At 37.7% G+C, this 19,525-nt stretch overlaps 1 protein-coding gene across 1 annotated transcript in view; it reads left to right on the top strand.

Moving 5' to 3' along the window:
- Positions 1-3,577: 3,577 nt before the first annotated feature.
- Positions 3,578-19,525, top strand: part of CHRM3 (cholinergic receptor, muscarinic 3) — a 126,943-nt gene continuing 110,995 nt past the window's right edge. The window contains exon 1 of the mRNA XM_010010293.1: positions 3,578-3,675. Within this exon, the coding sequence (XP_010008595.1) occupies positions 3,578-3,675 (98 nt within the window). The remainder of the gene's footprint in view (positions 3,676-19,525) is intronic.

Below are 19,525 nucleotides of genomic sequence, written 5' to 3'. Positions count from 1 at the left end.
TTCCTGATGCTCTAGTCTCAGGTGAGATTTTATCAAAAATAAGTAAAAAGCTAGAGGTGGCACACAGGTATGTTTCTTGTTTTAATCAGGGATTCTCATTAATGTTGGAAAGGAATCATGGAAGTCATATAATGTGATCTTCAGTTCAGTACCCAGAACACAGAGTAGCTGCCCATTCAGACAGCACCTTCTTTTAAGGCATTATTATCACGGCTGTATTTCTGATACCACGAATCTCAGTCCCTTCCTCTCTGCAGTGTTGGTCATGCTGCCTCCAAGTGATGCCCAAGCTAAAACTCTCCTAGTTTAAATAACACAGTTCAAGTGCCAATGCCTAGAAGCACCCTGCAAATTAAATTTTCTAGCACAAACGTAGCAATCAGCCGTAGCTGATGTTGGCTTAAGTAAGTCCAGAATTAATGCTGATCACTGGGTGGGGTTTTGGGGGTGGGGGGGGATTGGTTGGCTTCTGGGGTTGTTTTGAACAGGTGTCCCAGGACGAATAAAAGGGGAACTAATAGACTATATCAGCACAGAATAATAGTTCAAACTATTGTTTCCAGATGTAAAATACAAGTCAGCCAGGTTTCCACCTTCCCTGATTTTATTCTGGATATTTGAAGGGTTAGCAACTGTGTTTTATGATGTCTGTTACAGGTCCATTGTCACATTAACTATACGCATCTACCTCCAAATGCTTTGTGTCAAGTAACAGTTTTTCTCCATTTCCTGAAAGAGAAGGTGGAAAGACATGAGGAGATAAAACTTTGGCGTGGATCTTCATGTTCTGCACAAGCTGAATCGTCAGCTGGTTTTGATTGCTTTTCATAAAGAGTAGAGTTTATTAGTTTTGTAGCTGAACATACAAACAGCGTGAGCTTATTTGAGGAGTCGTAGTTTATCATAAATTAGGACAATGAATTCCAAAGCTCTGAGTCACAACCTGCCTAGTTAGGGGAGTTAAACTGGGTTCTTGACAGTAATGGCATAAAATTAAAATATACTAGAAAATTACTGGGAAGAAATTTCTTTAGTGAGAATAGCTTGAAAAGGTAATTTAATAATGAATTCGTTTATTGCTGACTAAAACCATAATAACTTGATGAGAGGGAAATTACTAAGCATTATTAAAATTCCAGTTTTAATTGACAGAAACTATAATTCCACAACTAAAAGGAGGCTCAACTAACTAAAAAGATACTTTCATCCTTTATACTTTCTGTATAAAAAATAATTGAACGAATTTTTTTAAGTGTTTTAAATGTTTCATGGGTGACAGTATGTAAGAGTTGCACCAAAACCTCACTTAAACAATAATTGGTACATTCTGTTTTAATATTGAGTGAATTACTAAAGTATGGATTCACTGCTTCATTGCTGGAATGAAGTGCTGAAACCAGAGCTTCTGTTTTGAAGTCTGGAACCACCCTTCCTGAGCCGAAAGGTCGAGCTTTCCCACTAAGGGCTCCACAACATACTTTCAGGGCTTCTGTGTCACTTCACTTTACAAAGTGAAAGCTCTTTCCAGGCAGGAGGTCGTTAAATCATAGAATCACAGAATGGTTTGGGTCAGAAGGGATCTTAAAGGTCATTGAGTTCAAACCTTCTTGCCCCTTCAACTAGACCAGGTTGCTCAAAGCCCCATCCAACCTGGCCTTGAACACTGCCAGGGATGGGGACTCCACAACTTCTATGGGCAACCTGTTCCAGTACCTCACCACCCTCGTAGTGAAGATTGTTTTCATAGTATCTGACCTAAATCTGCTCTCTTTTTAGATGATGCACATGAGCTCCCTGGCTGTTTCTTCCTCTTTCTGAGGGTTTTGCTTTCTTTGCTTTGTGACCTTTGGTGCAGATGCATTTCTTTGTGCTGCACTTCCTGTGCATTGTCTTTCTGGGAGCAGTGGCAGGATGTTGGAGTAGCTTGGTAAAGAAATGCCTAGGAAAAGAAACACTTGGGGAGTTTGGCGTGATTGTCTCTCCCCTAAACGTTGATTTGGGCTGGGAGGGTATCAAAACCCACCTTTATGTAAGGGTTTGCTGTGCCCATGTGTCCAGGCTCCTTCCAGTTAAGTGTGGCACGGTTTGTAAGACAAATAATGCATATGCCTGCTTTCCTGGTCATTCTCCATGTCTTCTGCTTCCTTTCCACTCATGCTCTCAAATACAGCCTCTCTTGTCTTCATGTGGTGTAAGGGTGTGTTCAGATTCACTTCCACTCTATCGCATTGCACTTCTTGGTTCTGCAGGGTTAGTGGAGGGAATGGCTGCCATCTGGGAGAGTGTTTTATCAGATGAGGAAAGGACCTTTGTGATTAATGATATGTGAGAGCTGTGTTAGGCGTGCTGTGTTGGTGTGCAGCAGTGTGCATGGCTAGCAAATGTGTATTTTCTTCATTATGAAAATGGACTGGAGTGTAATTTCAGTCTTGATTGTCTTTAATCCCAGCCTTGTTGCTGTTGGGTTTGGTTGGGTTTTTTGTTTGTTTTTTTCCTGAGAAACTGAACATCCAGCATAGGCAGTGTGTTCTCTCTCTGGTCTGCTGCCTCCTTTTCATAACATCTGGGAGTGAAATCTCTTGTCATGCTGCTAAAAGCTGAGACACTGAGCAAATATGTAAAGCATCCATTAATTCAGAATGACTCTTCTGCATTTAAGTTATTGAATAACTTAAGGGTCTTGAAGCCTTAGGCTGCAGTAGCATGCAGTAAATGGGATAATAATGCCACATGGTTCCACTTGGCACTAATTATATATAATGAAATGGAACATGGTAGTCAGTGGCTAATCCTTCTATACTTCTGACTTCAGGAATTTACAGATTTTGCGGAGGAGAGTTTGTTGTTTAGGTGTCAACTATTGGTATTTTTGCTTCATCTGCAGTTGTGTCAACTTTTAAAAGCGACAGTATATTAAATGCAACTGAAAATATAATGTGTGGAAAACATTAGGGGAGTTAGTTTTGTAGCTTTTTATGTTCTTTAAATATAAACTAATATCCTAAACCAGCTTTATAAGTTGATTAGCTTGAGAGACTGCATAACTGGGGGGGCAGAAAAGGAGATACTAGTTCTTAGTTCTGCCCCTGTGTCCAGCTGCTCCTGGGGTCTGGGTGGGCTGAGCACCCCACCTCGCCCTCTGCCCAGAAGTGCCAACTTCCAGGCATAAGCCAGCCAAGCTCCTGTTCTGACTGAGTGCAGACTTACATGTGCTGTCTTGGAGAAAGTTACCTTTGCTCCAATTTGGCCACCGGGTTTGAAAAATCACCTGAAAATACCGTGATCATATGTAGCCCTTTGTGGGTAGTATGAGCAGCCCACAGGCTTGTCAGTACTAACTTATTACTGTTGCTCTGGATCTGTGTGGTACATGCACGCTTGACTTGTTCTATTTAAAGCTAGATCTCTAAGATTTAAATAAGAAAAAAAAGTATTATTCGGCAATAGAAAGTATTAATAGTTTTTTTGTCTTCATTTGGTCCCAAGGAGGTCTTCTGGCTTATATGTCTGTGCCTCCCCCATGTGTACATGATCTATTTTAATAATTCTTCTGTCTTCTGTTTTGTTCACAGCCTACATGTTGACACACTACCAGTGCTGTTTCCAAAAGAGGAGTTCACAGAACTGCACAGTGCCTGATCCAACTAGCCGCTTTGATGTTCCTCACTGGACCATGTAGGTAAAATTCAAAGAAACATATATATTTACATTATATCTTTACAAGTACTCAATGTATCTGGAAACAGCTGATCATTGCCAACAGTGCTTATTCTGTGAAGTCCAGTGTTCTGGAATTTATGGACTACAAAATCATTTATTAAGATCTTCCAATTTTGCAGTGTCTTATGTCACAATGTGTTTGGTCTCCTTGTGACATCTATTTTAAGTTGTTGTGGGTGCTGGGAACACTGTGATGCCTGTCATTCCTGTGGGCTTTAATAGAACTGCAATGGTGCAAATTTCAGTTTAGGCACAAAACCCAGCAAAAAACCTGAATAAATTCTCAAGCAGTTGCAGCTGGCAAACCTTGAGCTTCTTGTTATTAGAGCTGCACAGATAGCAGAATAAGAGCTAGCAAGGGTAAGAGCTAGGCTGAACAGGTTTACATGAGTGAACCTCTATGCTTGACTTAAGATGAGTAGAGCAGTATCCTGGTGTTGGTGATCAGGAGAAAGATGCCTTCAGATTATTTCTGTTGATCATCTTGAACTTCTGCACAAACCTTTAAGTTTTATGTGAGTTTCAGACAAAATGTAAGATGTAGCCGATATTCCACCTCTAGGATTTCCCTGCAGAATAATTCAGTCTTGCTATAGTAGAGGAGGGAATCCAGCAGTTTAAATTCAAAACCTTGAAAAGTGTGTTTTCCCATCTGTTTTTGATATGCTAGCTGGGTTTATTTTTAACGAGTCATTTCCCTCTGCAAGAGTAAACCTAGGCAAAGAACTAAATTGTTCTGATTAAATTGCCAGCATTCATTATCACTTGACTGCTTTTTCCCCTGCATGTTTTGCAGGTTTATGTCTCAGTTGCAGTGGCATTTAAAATAATTTACATGAATTGGTAGGCTGCAATGTTTATGCCTACATTATAGTTGGTATTTCTTTTATGTTCCTTACACATTTTGCCACCTTGGTTTGCATTTCTAATTTTGTGGAAATGAACTGTAAACATGGATATGTGGCAGTGGCTTAGATGGACTGTGTTTACACTTGCTGGCACACTCTCCTTACCCAGAAAACAGCTCTTTTCACATTTTGCTTTAAGGACTGTGGCCCTGACAGTTTATGGTGGTTTGCTGGAGTGTCTCGATATTTCAGTTACTTGGTTCTGTCTCAAGAAAGCTTCTAATCAAGTCATCTCAGGAAAGCATTTTGATAGCATACTGGCTGAATCATAGAATACCAGGTTGGAAGGGACCCCAAGGATCATCTGGTCCAACCTTCATCTTTATGGCTTCAATACTAACAATAGGTATCTCAGATGAATCCTGAAATGATGCCTACCCCTGCTTTCATCTCCTGAAATTAGGACATGGTATCTTGCGCACTGTTACATAGGTGACCATTTTCAGTTACAGTTGATTTTGCCTTTCATGTTGTGTTGACCATGTTCCAACTTTATCCAGACGTTTTATTCAGGTTGTTTTGTGTGAAGTGAAAGGTTTGTGCTGGCATTTTTTTGTTTGTTTGTTTTGTTTTGGGATGGGGTTTTTGTTGTTGTTGGCTTTGATTTTTTTTCTTTTTTTTTTTTTTTCCAGGTGACAGATTTTCTATGAATAAACTACTGAAAACACTTTATTGTTTTGTAGTTGAATTCATAAGTGGGTAGCTAGGTCTAGATTGGAGAGGACATTCATGTTCCCTATTGTGAGTATCCAAAATCTTTCCCAGCTGTAACCAATGGGCAGGAAAACAATCCAGAAAGACGTTTGTTATGCTGGAGAGGGTATCAAGTCTGAGGAGTCTTTTCTGTAGGTATCAGTGGCACAACTACTCCATGGCAGGAAATTTTTTAATCAGTGCCAAAATTCAGAGTACCCCAAAGGAACTGGAATTAAACTGTACTCAGTTTTAGTCTAAAAGGAAAGTAACAAACAAAATACCTGAATTCATAGAATTAATTTCTGCAAATTTTGTTACAGTCCACAGCTCGCTCTGTCTGTATAAACATGTATTATTTATCGCTTAGACTCTGATGTGACAGTGGAAAAACAGTGAGCAAAAATAAAGGGTTAAAGCACCAAACCATGTAATCTGTTTTCAGAAAAGCCACAAATACTAAGTTTAAAATGAAAAAGCCATTCATGGAAATAAATGTAATGGATTGCTTTAGATTTACATTAATTGTCATGCCACCTCTTAAGGGATTGTATTTACCAAAATAATAAATTAATGTGCTTTACTACCTAGAAATGTAGAGCACATTAAACAGAATTTGTCGGTTCATCTTCACATGCTACATTAGTCAGGAGGAGCTGCATCGTTTTGCTAGCAAACGTACATTAACTAGGCTGTTTATGCTGTCAGAATCTTTAAATCTTGCCTCAAATGCAAGGGTAGTGGTCACTATGACATACATTTGTCATTCAATGCAAGTAATGCTTGTGCTGTAGTGGCTTTTAGCAAAGTATAGATGTCTGCAACAGTTGTGGTACAGGTCAGCTTTCTAATACAAAGTGCAAATTCTAACACAATTGGTGTAATTTTCAAGTGTGAACTAATTCTGACCTAAGAAGAGCCAGAAGAAGTGTCTATTATTAGACAAACCTGAGAAGGTATTAATGTGTTAAAATTCATTCATATTTGTTTCATGTAGTCATAAATATGATTAAAAATACTTTTCTGCATTTAAATATCTACCTGAATCTTTGTGGTATTGAGAAAATCTAGAAACTCAGTCAGAAGTTTGACTCCATTGATGTTTATTTTACAGAGTAGTGACACAGAAATATTGTTCCTATAGATTATCCCTTGAAAAATGATCCAAGCTCTTTATCTGATGCTAATGAGAACTTGTATTTTTATTTCTTTATAGATTTTAGTAATAGGTAATATACATTAGTCAAGAGGAGCAGCATCATTTTGCTTAGCAGCAAGAGTAGCAGAAGAGTAGCTATGACAGAAAGAATAACCAGTTCAAAGCATGTGTAATTTGTGACTAGGGCTGTCATGAGCTCATGCTCTAAGCAGTTGCACAATCAGCCAAAGCTTACAGTACTTACTTGCCAAGTCCCTTTGAAGTAATTTGGCTTGACATTATTTCAGGAGAAGCATCACAACTTAGACTATTGTGTAGCTGTGGCTGTCATGTTGAGTTAATGGTTCATCCATGAGGATAGGGTACTATTATGCTTTAAAAGGGGATTAATGGCCAAAATTAATTTTCTAGAGACAATTTCCTCTTTGGCTCTAGTTATTTAACTGAGACTATGCAGTACCTATTGACTGTGAAAGGAGCACACAGACTGGGGTTCAATTTATTCATTCATAGTTGCTATTTATTCATAAATAGATTATTTCAATTACTTGGAGGAAAAGAGGTGACACAAACTGATCATTTGTAATTTGCATCCTGAAAGTAAGTGTACTTTTTATACTAGAATTAATTTTTTTAAGGATTTGTGATTTAAATGAAAGATGGAAATATTTACATATTTAAGTATATGAAATATAATTGCTCTCAGTTGAAACTCCCTCTACAGTATTTTGTAAACAATTCTTTCATTACATGAGTTAAAAACTCGAGTGGAGTGATTATGGCCAAGTTCCGTTCCATCTGAAAAAGTATCAACCAAGATTTTTCAATACCTTTTTTTTCAGAGGGAAGACTATTAGTTTTTGGAATTAGAAATTTCTGTTTCCTCTGGCATTTAAAAGACCCTTGTGTTTTCTTGTCACGCACTTCACCAGACGGATCGTGTTTAACTTGTGAGGACTGACTAGTTTACAGCAGTAGGTGGTATGTGAAATACTGACTTCAGGAAAAGCATGATTTTCATAACCACTTCAAAGGAAATACATTATAGATAAAATACATTTCTCTGGGGGCTTACAAAACCATTCTGTTTGTAATTTAAATTACATTAAGCTAAATAAAATAGCACAGTAAAACCCTCAAGGGAAAAATACTTCATTTAAGTTTGAACATTACATTACTTCCATTAATTGGAAGTATTTGACTCTCTCTAATAGTTTATTTTTCATTGAATATATATAATTAAAAGTATTGTCATTATAACAGGAGTTGTTCTTTCCCATTTAGTGTTCCACACCTGTCTGTTCCGTAGATCACTATAGTTGTATTTCCCCATCTTCCCTCATTTCTCACTGCTTTATTCCTGGTGACTAACCTTCTGAGCATAAGTGTATGACAGAAGATTACCATCGCTGTGTCATTCATGTTCAACTTAATCAGACTCGTACTGGAACTGAGACTCTCAACCAGCCTGACTTTTTGTATCAGAATCAGAATGTGATGCTTTCTTCTGCTGGAATACTTTAGAATCTGCTCATCCAAATCATGCAGCTTGCTTCTTCCAGGGTGCTCGAGGGGCAACTGTTGAACAGGGGCTGCAACACAAGCAAGAGAATCTGTTAGTCTCCCTACTTTATAAATGTAACTTAGAGGAAAAAGAGGAGGTGCTGTACATACATACGCATGTGTATATATTTTGTGTATCTACAGATTTAAGGTCATACATGTTTGTGGGGGATGTGTGTGTGTGATTTGCTGGTATTCATATGGTTTCCTTTCTTGCTGTAAATTTATGCCAGTTCAGTTTCATATGGGAGCCTGATAGGATATTCTCCTTTAAGTCATGTGAAGATAATATAACTTAAAGGAGAGGGTGACTAGGAAAATATTGGAAAACCTCAGTGAACTATCTAATTGTAAAAGTGATTTATTCCACCTTCCTTTTTCACCCTCATGACAAGAGACCATACAGTCTGAACTAAATCAGGTTATCATGGAAGGCAGTAAATCTATAGTGGCGAGCTCCTCTCATATTGACAGCTTTGCAATATGGGTTCCTGTAGAAATAGTCCAAGCACGTATAAGCTTACACAAGCTGAAACAGGTTGTATAATAGAAGCAGGCCGGTCCCATATGCAGTACTTATTCCCACTTTAGAGTCAGCTTTAAACCAGCCACTGACTTCAAATTAGTATCCATTTAAGGCCTAAAACAAGCTTTGTGTTTCATATAAATTGATACCAAGTGATTGGAAATACTTTTCTATGGAAAAATAAATCTTTACAGCTAAATATTAAGAGTCTTGAAATATAAAACAGAAAGAAGCCATGCAGAGATTTTCCCCTAATTTATAAAATGCTTATTTATTTTTTTTTTTAAAAGAGCAATAGTAATTAAAACTAATGCTGGATTGAATAAAAACTTTGTTGGCCTGAGAGTTTCATGTTAGACTGAGTAAACCTTGAGGGGTAAAACGTACTACAAAGTATCAAAGCTTAGACACATTGTCTGTTGACTCAGAACCTAAAAGTTCTATGAAAAAAGTCAGAATTCTTAGTCACAAAAGTCTAAAGAAATTACTTCTTCATTGTGTTTTCTAAGATTTCCAGTAAGTTTAGAGTTTCATTTTATATCCTTAGGAAACATTTCTGCTTTATAAAATACTTCCCCCCTATCCCCATCCCCCACACTATTATTTGTGTTTTAAAACTAGCTTTTGTTCCTACTATAAACAGTCACCATGTGGTTAAATAATAATGGTAATGAACTCTGTAATGACAAACTAAATTTACTGTACTCTGGCAAGTAGGAATTGAGTAGAGTTTTTCTGTATTAACTTTCTCCAGTTTGGGGGTACTGGTGGATGAAAAGCTGGACATGAGCCAGCAACATATCTCGCAGCCCAGAAAGCCAGTCCTATCTTGGGCTGCATCAAAAGAAGCATGGCCAGCGGGTCAAGGGAGGTGATTCTTCCTCCCTGCTCTGGTGAGATCCCACCTGGAGTGCTGCATCCAGCTCTGGAATCCTTGGTGTAGGAAAGACATGGACCTGTTTAAGCAGCTCCAGAGGAGAGTCACAAAAATGATCAGAGGGATGGAGCAGCTGTTACGAGGAAAGGCTGAGAGAGCTGGGCTTGTTCAGCCTGGAAAAGAGAAGCCTCCAGGGAGACCTTATTGTGGACTTTCAGTACTTAAAGGAGGCTTTATAAGAAAGATGGGGAAAGACCTTTAAGTAGGGCCTGTAGCCATAGGAAAAGGGGCAATGTTTTTAAGCTAGAAGAGGGGAGATTCAGACTAGATTTAAAAAAGACATTTTTACGATGAAGGTGGTGAAACACTGGAACAGGTTGCCCAGAGAGATACCCCATCCCTGGAAACATACAGGATCAGGCTGGATGAGGCTCTGAGCAACTTGATCTAGTTGAAGATGTTCCTGTTGACTGCAGGGGGACTAGATGGATTAGATGACCTGTAAAGGTCCCTTCCAACCCAAACTATTCTATGACTCTATGAAATTTATTCAAAAATCATTTTCATTATGCAAGTAAATTACACCATGATTAAATCTTTTTTTCCTCTCGTTTCCTATCTGTTTCCACCAAATCTAATAGAGAATAATTTTATGATTTTAATAAATGTACATGCATATATCACCATGTATTTTTTTTAGCTCTCTGGCTAGGGTGGTTTGTGGTAGGCTGAAAAAAAAAGGTTGTCCCTCATTAAAAATCTGAAAGCGTGCTTTGGAAATCCATCTTACTCTGTAGGTAAAGGTATGTTTGTATTGCCAGCTATAACGCAGTTAGCTAAGGTATGCCAGGTCTTACTCTTCAGGGCTGACTGCTCGATTATAACAAAGGAACAGAAGCACTTGGAGAAGTTCAGGTTGGTAGCAAACACTGAGAGGTGAGGTGGTAGGACAACAGTCCCTCCATCCCCTTCCCCAGCTCTGGCTGCAGCTGTGTCTCCCCTATGTTGCCAGCTCTTCTCCAGACTCACTGTACCAGAGGTCATGTTCTCCTTGTAACCCCTCACACACAAGGACTTCAGGAAAAACTTTTAGTCATTATCATAGTGGTATAATCTTGGGATTTTGCTGAAATGTGTATGTAGTTGTCATAGAGTTGCATACCTAAAGCTGTGAGGTAACGGGAGTTTCCTTTAAGAAGGAACCGCAAGACTTTAAAATGAGGATTTGTTCTTAATTTGCAAATTTGAGCATTTGGCTAGTTGTGCACTTTATCATGCACTCTGTCTGCATATGCACACAGCTGCCACCCAGCCATGCTCTGAATGATAGCAAGGCTCTAGATTGATGTCTGTTTTATTCAGAATACGAATCATAGGAGAACATAGTTGCAAGTCCACTGAATCTGTAATTTATAAGTAAAATCAGCTTTCAAATGGACACTTAATGTGGATAAGAAAATCTTTTAATTCCAAAATTTACAAAAGTTTGGTTACAAAATATTTTCAACCTTCTGTACATATGATAACACCTTGCCTGGTCTGTTTTTCTGCTTATATCGCTCTGAACAACAGTCTCATCTCGAATGTGTGCCTTTCATATTGTCTCTCATGATGCTATAGCACTGTCTTAAAATAGCCCCTCAAAATCGTGCTCTTTATTGCTGTTTTGAACACTCTGGTGAGCAATTAAAAATGAAAGATTGCAGTACTGAAGTCAGGTATACTTCAGGATGTAAGTTACTTGAGCAGATAAAAATGTTTTATGTTACACACGTATGTAACATAAACCATACTGCATATATACAAATGTTAGCCTTCTCTTTCTTGCTTTCTTATTTAGCCTATGAGTTTTCTGAGGGATTGTGTATTGTTGGTGGTGGCTGTCAAAATACAAATAATAAAAGATATCATAGTGGAGTTGTAAGTCCAGCTGCAGTTAGTAATCAGTGTTGCTTTGAAGCAAGGAATGTAGAAGGAAAGGAAATGGTCCAAGCAAAGAAACCACATTTGTCCTTTTTCCCTGGGATTTTTCATCCTTTTTCTGTTTAAACATCAGAATAAGTGATTCTAAAATATCACAGTTCTCAGGCACAATGTATCACTTGTACATGAAAGCTAGAGGGGTTCACAGTCAGCTCTAGCAAGATGGTCACTGCTGATTTGCCTGGTGCTAGCTGAATTACAAACTTACGCTTTCATGCCAGTGCATGTCTTCTGTAAAATGCCTGCATTTTATTAGAATACTGTTGCAGAGCAAAGTAAGGTGTCAAGGGCTGATTGCCTAAGGTATAATGACTCTCAGCATCAGTGCCTGTATTGATTTAAATCTAACTTAATACAGTTGTTTGCATGTGACAAGAAGAAGATTCCTCAATGTTTGAAGTGTTTTAAAATCCCTGCCTGTTCAGTGAGGATTTTGAATATGTGCCTTTGACTTAAGTTTATGGTTTCAGAACAAATTAAGCAGGTCCTAACTTAGGCTTGCAGACGCAATAATACAGTATGCATGAGAGTTAGAATCCCTCCCATTCACTGCAACCTGCAATTACTTTGCTAGTGAGTTTGGAAAACTTATCTAAGTGATTAACAGAAAAGAAGAAATTAATAGCGTGTGTCTGCTTTTTTTTGGTGGAAGATACTCCATACCTTATGTTAATTTTTATTAACGGGTTGATTATGTTGATGGACTGACACTAAGGAATGGAGCTTATTAATGGTTGTATCTGAGGTGTAAAATGAATGATCCACTATAATTCTTCAATTTCAAACTTTTCTCAATATTGATTAATTAAAGGATTCATTTAATTAAAAGAATTGTTGTTGTTGCTTTGATGTTTATCTTAAAGTGAAATGAAAAGTACTTTCAGCATCAGCAGCACAACTCTGTGGCCCAAGGGATACCCAAGAGAAAGTATTGCAGCAGTTGGGAAAGATGGATAGGAATTCGTACAACCGAGAGCAGAACTTTCTGTGGCGTGGTGACAACAACTCAGACTTGGTCACTCAAAGGCCCTCTACTTCTATTTATAACTGGCAGTCTGCCCAAGCATTTTCAAGGTTTGTTTCAGTTTGAGTTTGTGCTCACTTTTTAGCATTTTCCTTGTAGATTTTTGCACTGCTCTGTGACATCTGCGAGGTGTGAGGATCAGGGTCTCAATGTCTTGTGTGTAGTCGTTGACCATTTCCTATGTAACTGCTACATGACAGACCTGGAGGCAACACAGATTACAAGAGAGGATGAGGACTCAAGTTGCTGATCTTTCGTTTGCCTAAACCAGTGGCTCTTTAATGAGCTGCATTTCACACTTTTTTTCACACTGCATGCATTCCTAGTGATTTCTTTTCTTATAAATAGCAGCCAAGGTTTACTAATTATTATCCGTTATCTTTATGCATCTGTCTTTTTGGGACTATTTGGATTATATGCCTAAAACACAATCAGAATTAGGAAACATTGAAGTACTGACAAATGCATTCGCTTATTATGCTCTTATTTTTAATTGGGAAAAATTCTGAAACCTAAGGACTATCAATCCATACATCCCTTTTCCCTCTAGTCAACGTGTTTTGCATTAACAGGGGTTCTATTAGCAAGTTTTTGGTTATCTGTAATTGCTGAAGGGGCCCTTTGGGACAAACTGTGTCAAGTAGCTACCAGAAATATATAGGGTTGTGTAATGTATTAGATGTCATTAAATGCCCAAATTAGATCCCTAGGGAGCACGTGTCCAATCATTACTACCTGTAATATGTATCAACAGTTTTAGTCATTAATTTGCTTAGACCATTTCTCAGTTCACATAGGAATTTGTTGGAGAGGGTCAATAATTAGTGGGATATTTTGAGTTTATTTCTTCTTTTTAAGGATAGTTTTAAATTTTATTTCAATGGTTTCAGCAAAAATAGCTTTTGGCAATTGAAAGAAATTAAAAGAGGAAATCTTGAACTGGGAAGAAGAAATGTCTGTATTCTTCAGGGCCCTCATTTCTGCTGGAACTATTCTACAGGTGAGTGTCTATCCCTTATACCAAAAAAGATCATCAAAGAAATAAAACTTCAAAAACTTCAAGATGAGAATGTAGGAAGCTGCCTGGAAAAGAAAAATATCTTTAGAAAAAAAAATATTTCAAGTTGCTAAGACTTATTTCTAAAGGGCAGGGAAGAAGGAGAAAGAAAAAATGTTATATTTAACAACACTTAGAGGAGATAGGAGTTCATCTTCCAAAACGCCTGTGAAGGACTCCTATATGCTAAGCTACATAGAATTTAATCTACCTCTGAAAGATGAAAGGCTGAGGTGAGCCTGCCAGAATTTAAGCCTCAGCTTCCGGGGAGTCTATTTTTTTTCTGCCTTGGTGATTAGATCTCAAACCTACTTTCTCTGGCTATATATCCCTCTAAATCATAGCTTTAAAGAATTGTATACAAACTGTCTGAGCCTGTTATTTCAGTGCAGGGACCAAGAGGATTGTGAGTCAAACACAGACTTCTCTTGGTTGGTTTCTTCTTGCTCAGTCCTTTTTAATTTAGGATATTTGCAGCATGAGTAAATAATACAGCTTTGATTTTACAGCTCAGTTTCTGATGTAAAGATCCCAAAATGTAGAGATATGTATTTCTTACATACCAGATTTGGAAAGTTGTCTGCAGACTAAGCCAAAGGGATTTCTTGCCTTATCTATGTATTTATGTATGTATGCATGCATTTCTGGGTTTTTTTTTTATTTGTTACATTTGCTCTCATGACTACAAGTTTAAAACCAGAAGAATTCTGTTGTACCACTTTTGTGAGGCTTAAATAAGCATATAATGGAAATAGAGAAAAACAGGTGACTGCTTTTGGTCTCTTAGTAACTGAATAGTTAAAAAAGTCTGGACTTTGTATTCAGGGTTTTATATATAAAAGCATTATGGTGGGTTTTTTTTTAATACAATAGTATTGTATGCAATTAATATGAATGAAAACTTTTTTTTCTTGGAATTTATGAACTGTAATAGCACATATTTTCATTTTAGTGATAGTTATGCATTCTGTCATCACAAACTGATGTTTTAAGTTAAATGTATATCAGATATATAAAATGCTTCTGCATCCACTTTTAAAACTATGTTTATTTTTTCATTGACTGAATTTTTCATATAGCATGATATAAATAACCTAAATAGTGGCTTGTTGCATCTAGGAGTTAATAGTTTCTCTTGCATCTAGGAGTTAATAGTTTCTGTAAGCTATCTACTTACATCAATTTTCAGATGAATATCAAAGATTTTCCACATAAAAGCAGTTAGAGTAAGTGGGACTTCAGTGTTTTGGTTTCAGCATGTCTTCCTTTCTAGCTCTTTCCAGTGGTCTATTAGTCAACTATACATGCAGATTTTTACATTTCAACATTTCTGCAATTGTTGTTGTGGATGGAAAATGCGTGGTAAATAATAGCCAGATCTTTACTTTCATGAATTAAATATAAACCTGTATATAAGAAAATAACAGAAAGTACAAATTGATTAATATCATGTTTTTAGAAGACATGTAATAACACCATCTTTGTCAAAGTTGTGTGAAGGAGTAGATTGTAGGTTTTTGGAAGTTTCTAACATAGGTTAAACTTTCAATGAGAAGTTTTAGATTTTTTTTTTTTTAATGCTAAAATAACCTGTTTCTGAAAGATTCCTGACCCAGAATACCCAGCTTACTAGATGCTGGTAATGACTGTAAAGTCAGTTGTAAGTGAGGACTGGGTCAGAGAGCATCAGCACACAATTTCTGAGCTTTGTGCCAGTGGGAGAGACATGAACCCGGGATTTTTCTGCCCTATTTACAGGGATCTGAGTAGCAGCAGCAAGAGTATTGCATGGGGACAAGCTGTGTGTTACTTCATTTCTCACCTCTGTGCAGATGTATGAAAACCAGGGTGGTCGGGATAGTCTACCTTATCTATTTTTCATCAGAAAATCCCAAACACAATCAGTCCTTTCATGTGTGCAAACATATCTCTTAGAAAAAACATGGGCATCTGACTGACAGTGACTGAATGGGCTTACACCAGCATTTCACAAATGTAACAGACCAAGGAAGCAGAACACTAATATAACGCTGTTAATCTCAGAATAGTACAGGTGACTTTTATCTACAACTTCTCATAATGACTGGATAGGAAGCATGGATAAATGGTGGGAGACCGCCAGCTCAGATAGAATCTCAGTAGGCAAGGACTTGAGAATACAGCAAGCACAGCTCTCTTATCCATTGGTGCAGATGCCTCTGTCAGGGTTTCTGTGGCTATGCTTCATCATGGGCAGGAGTGGATATGTTCGAAGCTTCAATATGATTTTAAAGGAGTTTAACTAACTGTCAAAGGAGAAAGTCTACAACATCAACATGATGGACATATGATCTGCACAAATCATGACTTAGAGTCATGAACAAGACACTGTTAGAGCAAGCTGGCAGGTAATACAAGGGGTAAGGGTGCCGTAGCCCAAAAATCACAAAACATGGAAGCACAGCTGTCTAATGCCAATATGATTTATTTATTCTGTTTTAATAGCTGAAAAGTAAATTCTGGTGTAATGTTCTTCAAAAGCCACTAGAAAAAATTTTTAGTAACAATACTATGCTTACGGTCCTTCCTGATCTCTACAGTCAGGATTGGTCAACTCGGGGGTTGTTTAGAGACTTCTAAATTTGGATCATAATACACACTCTTACCTAGTAATAAGTAGGGTTTGCAAACACAAAACACTTCTTGTTTTATACTGGACATGTTGGTTGATTGCTTGTTAGATGTTGTTCTCTATCACTCTTAGTGTTGTCCTTCCCTAGTAATATTGAAGTATCTTTTAGATATGATTAATCACTTACCACATGTACAAAGAAAAACATACAGTATTATATTCTGTTGTGGAAGGAGTTTCCTGAAGCATTCACACCACTAAGGAAGGATCAAAAGTGTTGAGGCAAGGTTGTGCGTGTTCTTTGTTTCTGTGGGAATTAATGGCTCGTGTTCTGGCTAATTTCTAGGAGAACTTTCTCTACTTTCCCATGTAATCAGTATCCCCGTAGACACTTCTGTTATGCCAAAGAAGTAAAGTCAGATGTTTGTCAAAAGACTAAGTCCCTAGAGGACAGTTTGAAATACTACTCCCAGATGGATCAGCCTGAACAATGCATTGCAAAAATGTGATCATGTCTGGGGACCTGCCCATAAAGCTATTACTGCCATTAGTGTTTATGACATTTTTGTTGGGCAGCTGAAAATACCGTGCAGTGTTCTTTTCTATTCGCTATTGCATGCCATTTAACAATGAAGTCCTCTTTTTTGTTCTGCATTATTTCCTCTGTAAATTACTTTCCTTCAAATAAAAATCTTCTACCACCCCCTCTGTCCCTTCCTAGTCAGTCTGAATGGGGACAACTTAAGAGAATTTGTCACAGTGGAAGCAGTGGAAGAGCTTCAGGAAACTGGTGAGCATATATATGAACTCTCGCTGAGCTCAGTTGCTGCTCATGAGCATGAAGGAGGGATATACTTCGGATGAAAGAGAAAATTGCTTGGTTTTCACACATTGAGAGGCATCAGAAATCTTCATGATACTCAAGATTTCTTATATGTCTAGGAGGAATCACTGATATCTTGCAAATGCTGCTGCTACTTTCAGCCACTAAGTAGCCTTCTTCCACTAGGTTTTAACCTTTGGTGAGGTGGAGAAGAAATATAATATTTGTAAAAACAAAGAATTAACCAAGGTATTTTTTATATCAGTTCTATTTCTTGCTGTTTGTGCTTGAGCAAGGTTACTTTTTAAATAAGCAAAATACAAACTCTAGCTTCCCATGCCTTGAAAATTAAACAATATCTAGGAAGTACCTTCATAAATGTATCATCAGCATGGTATCACAGTTGCTGTGTCTTGTGAATCTGCACAACACATTCTGTCTGCAGGTCAAAAGACTACTGCTTTTGGTCCAATAACTTTGAGGATTCAAGTATTCAAAATAAGCTCCTTCCATCTTCCATGCTTTCATCTTTTGTACTTTATCGCCTGTAGTTGAGGCTCTTTGAACTCACTGTCAATCCATTATTATTCATTGCCTACTTATGAGGTCTTCAATTATACCTATGCTTTTCTCAGGTGCTATGAAGAAATCTTAATATAATGTGTTTCAGAGCTACCTTCTAATGTTAGGAGTCTTTTATGAACCTTATTCAGCCTAAATATGTATACAGATTTATATCCTCTAGGTAAAGAAGGAAATAATTCTATGTAGACAGTGTAGGAAAGAACAGAGCTAGTGAATAGATGGAGCTAGTGTGGTCTGTAGGAAAAAAAATAGTAACAACCTGGTTTCAATGAAATTTTCTTGGGGGAAATGGGTGGCAGGAGTGAGGGAGAGCACGGATTCAGAAAGCACCAACAGGAGTAAGAAACAGTCGACCCAATTCAGAAAAAGAAAAAAATAATAGCTTAAGGCACTCATACTGGGGTGGTGTAGCTGGAGAAGAGAAGGCTTCAGGGAGACTTTATGTGACCCTTCAGTACTTAAGGGCAGTTTATAGGAAAGATGGAGAGACTTTTTACCAGGGCATATAGTGATAGGAGAAGGGGTAACAGTTTTAAATGAAAAGAGGTTAGATTTAGGTTAGATATAGGGAAGAAAATCTTTAAGGGATGGTGAGATACTGGAACAGCATTCCCAGAGAAACTGTAGATGATCCTCCCCCATCCACCCATCTTTGGAAGTATCAAAGATCAGTTTGGATGGGGCTTTGAGCAACCTGATCTAGTGAAAGATGTCCCTGCCATGACAAGGAGGTTGGACTATGTGACCTTTAAAGGTCCCTTCCAACCCAAACTGTTCTGTGATTCTGTGGTCCTTTGATTCTATGTAAGAGTCTTTCCTTTAAACCATTTGAGTGGAAGGTTTGAATTGGTATCTCTATTCTCATATAGAAGCCCTAGACTTTGTATTAGTAGGTACTGTGGTAAATATGAGTCTGTATATCCTGTTAATACTTTTAGAAAATTGAATTCCACTTCTAATGAAGAACAGAAAAATGCAACCATGATCTCTTAAATGCTTTTGGGTGTTTTCCAGTAAGATCTACTTGCATTTTTGTTTTCAAAGCTTGTCTCAGCAGAGGAAAGAATATTTCACTTTGTTTTCCCAGTTTTCTAATATAAAGGGTGGACACAATAATATCATTTTATGAACTCTCAGAGGACTCCAGAGAATGTTGAGTCATATACTATTACATTTGCTTGTATTACCCTAATTCTGGTTAAGAAATGTGTTCTTAGATCTGTGTAATGATTTTTTACCTGCATCCCATTTTATGGTTTCAGAGAATCACTACAATCACCAGCCTGCTTTACTGCCAGTCTAAGGTGATTTCATAGACGCTTTGTGAGGGCTTAATGTGAAACTATACCTCCTGGTTGCTCCATTTCCGTGTGAGCCATTTCCAGGCTTTCCTCACAGACCAAGGGTGCGGCATTTATATAATGCAGCAAATCCTCCTAATCTGCCAAGGTTTTAGGACCCAGCCCTTCAGTTTCTCCAGAAATTTTCAGAGATGGGCTCAAGATAAAGTTTTAAATATATATTGTTATGTTCATTTAAAACACAGCTCTTCCTGTTACACTCGGGAAAAACATGGCTGCATTTCAAAGTTGAAAACATGTTAGCATGTCTTAGCTTTTCTATTCCTGTTCCTCCTTCTCTCTTTCATCATTTTAATGTATATATCCAAAATGGGTTAACGTGTGCTCAGTACACACCAAAACCTTTGCAAAGGGGATCCTGCATCTGTGGACTTTCGTGAGGAGTGCTGATGTCCTCCTGTGGCCCGTGTTTTCAGCCTTATTTTCCATCTTTCCAATTCTGTCAGCCACAGAGATGGGTGGGAAATACAATTAATACAATCATTGCTAGCTTATTCCCAAGTTACCACCCTGCTCTGTTGTTTTCAGTCATACATACAGTAACCTATCCTAACTTGAACACTCTGTGTGAGCCGGGCTCAAAAAAAAAAAAAAAAAAAAAAAAAAAATGGGGGGGTTTTACAAAAAAAAAACAC

The sequence above is a fragment of the Nestor notabilis genome, unplaced genomic scaffold (assembly GCF_000696875.1).
Source record: "Nestor notabilis isolate BGI_N333 unplaced genomic scaffold, ASM69687v1 scaffold3342, whole genome shotgun sequence".
Lineage (NCBI taxonomy): Eukaryota > Metazoa > Chordata > Aves > Psittaciformes > Psittacidae > Nestor > Nestor notabilis.
This window is presented reverse-complemented; position numbering and strand designations above follow the sequence as displayed.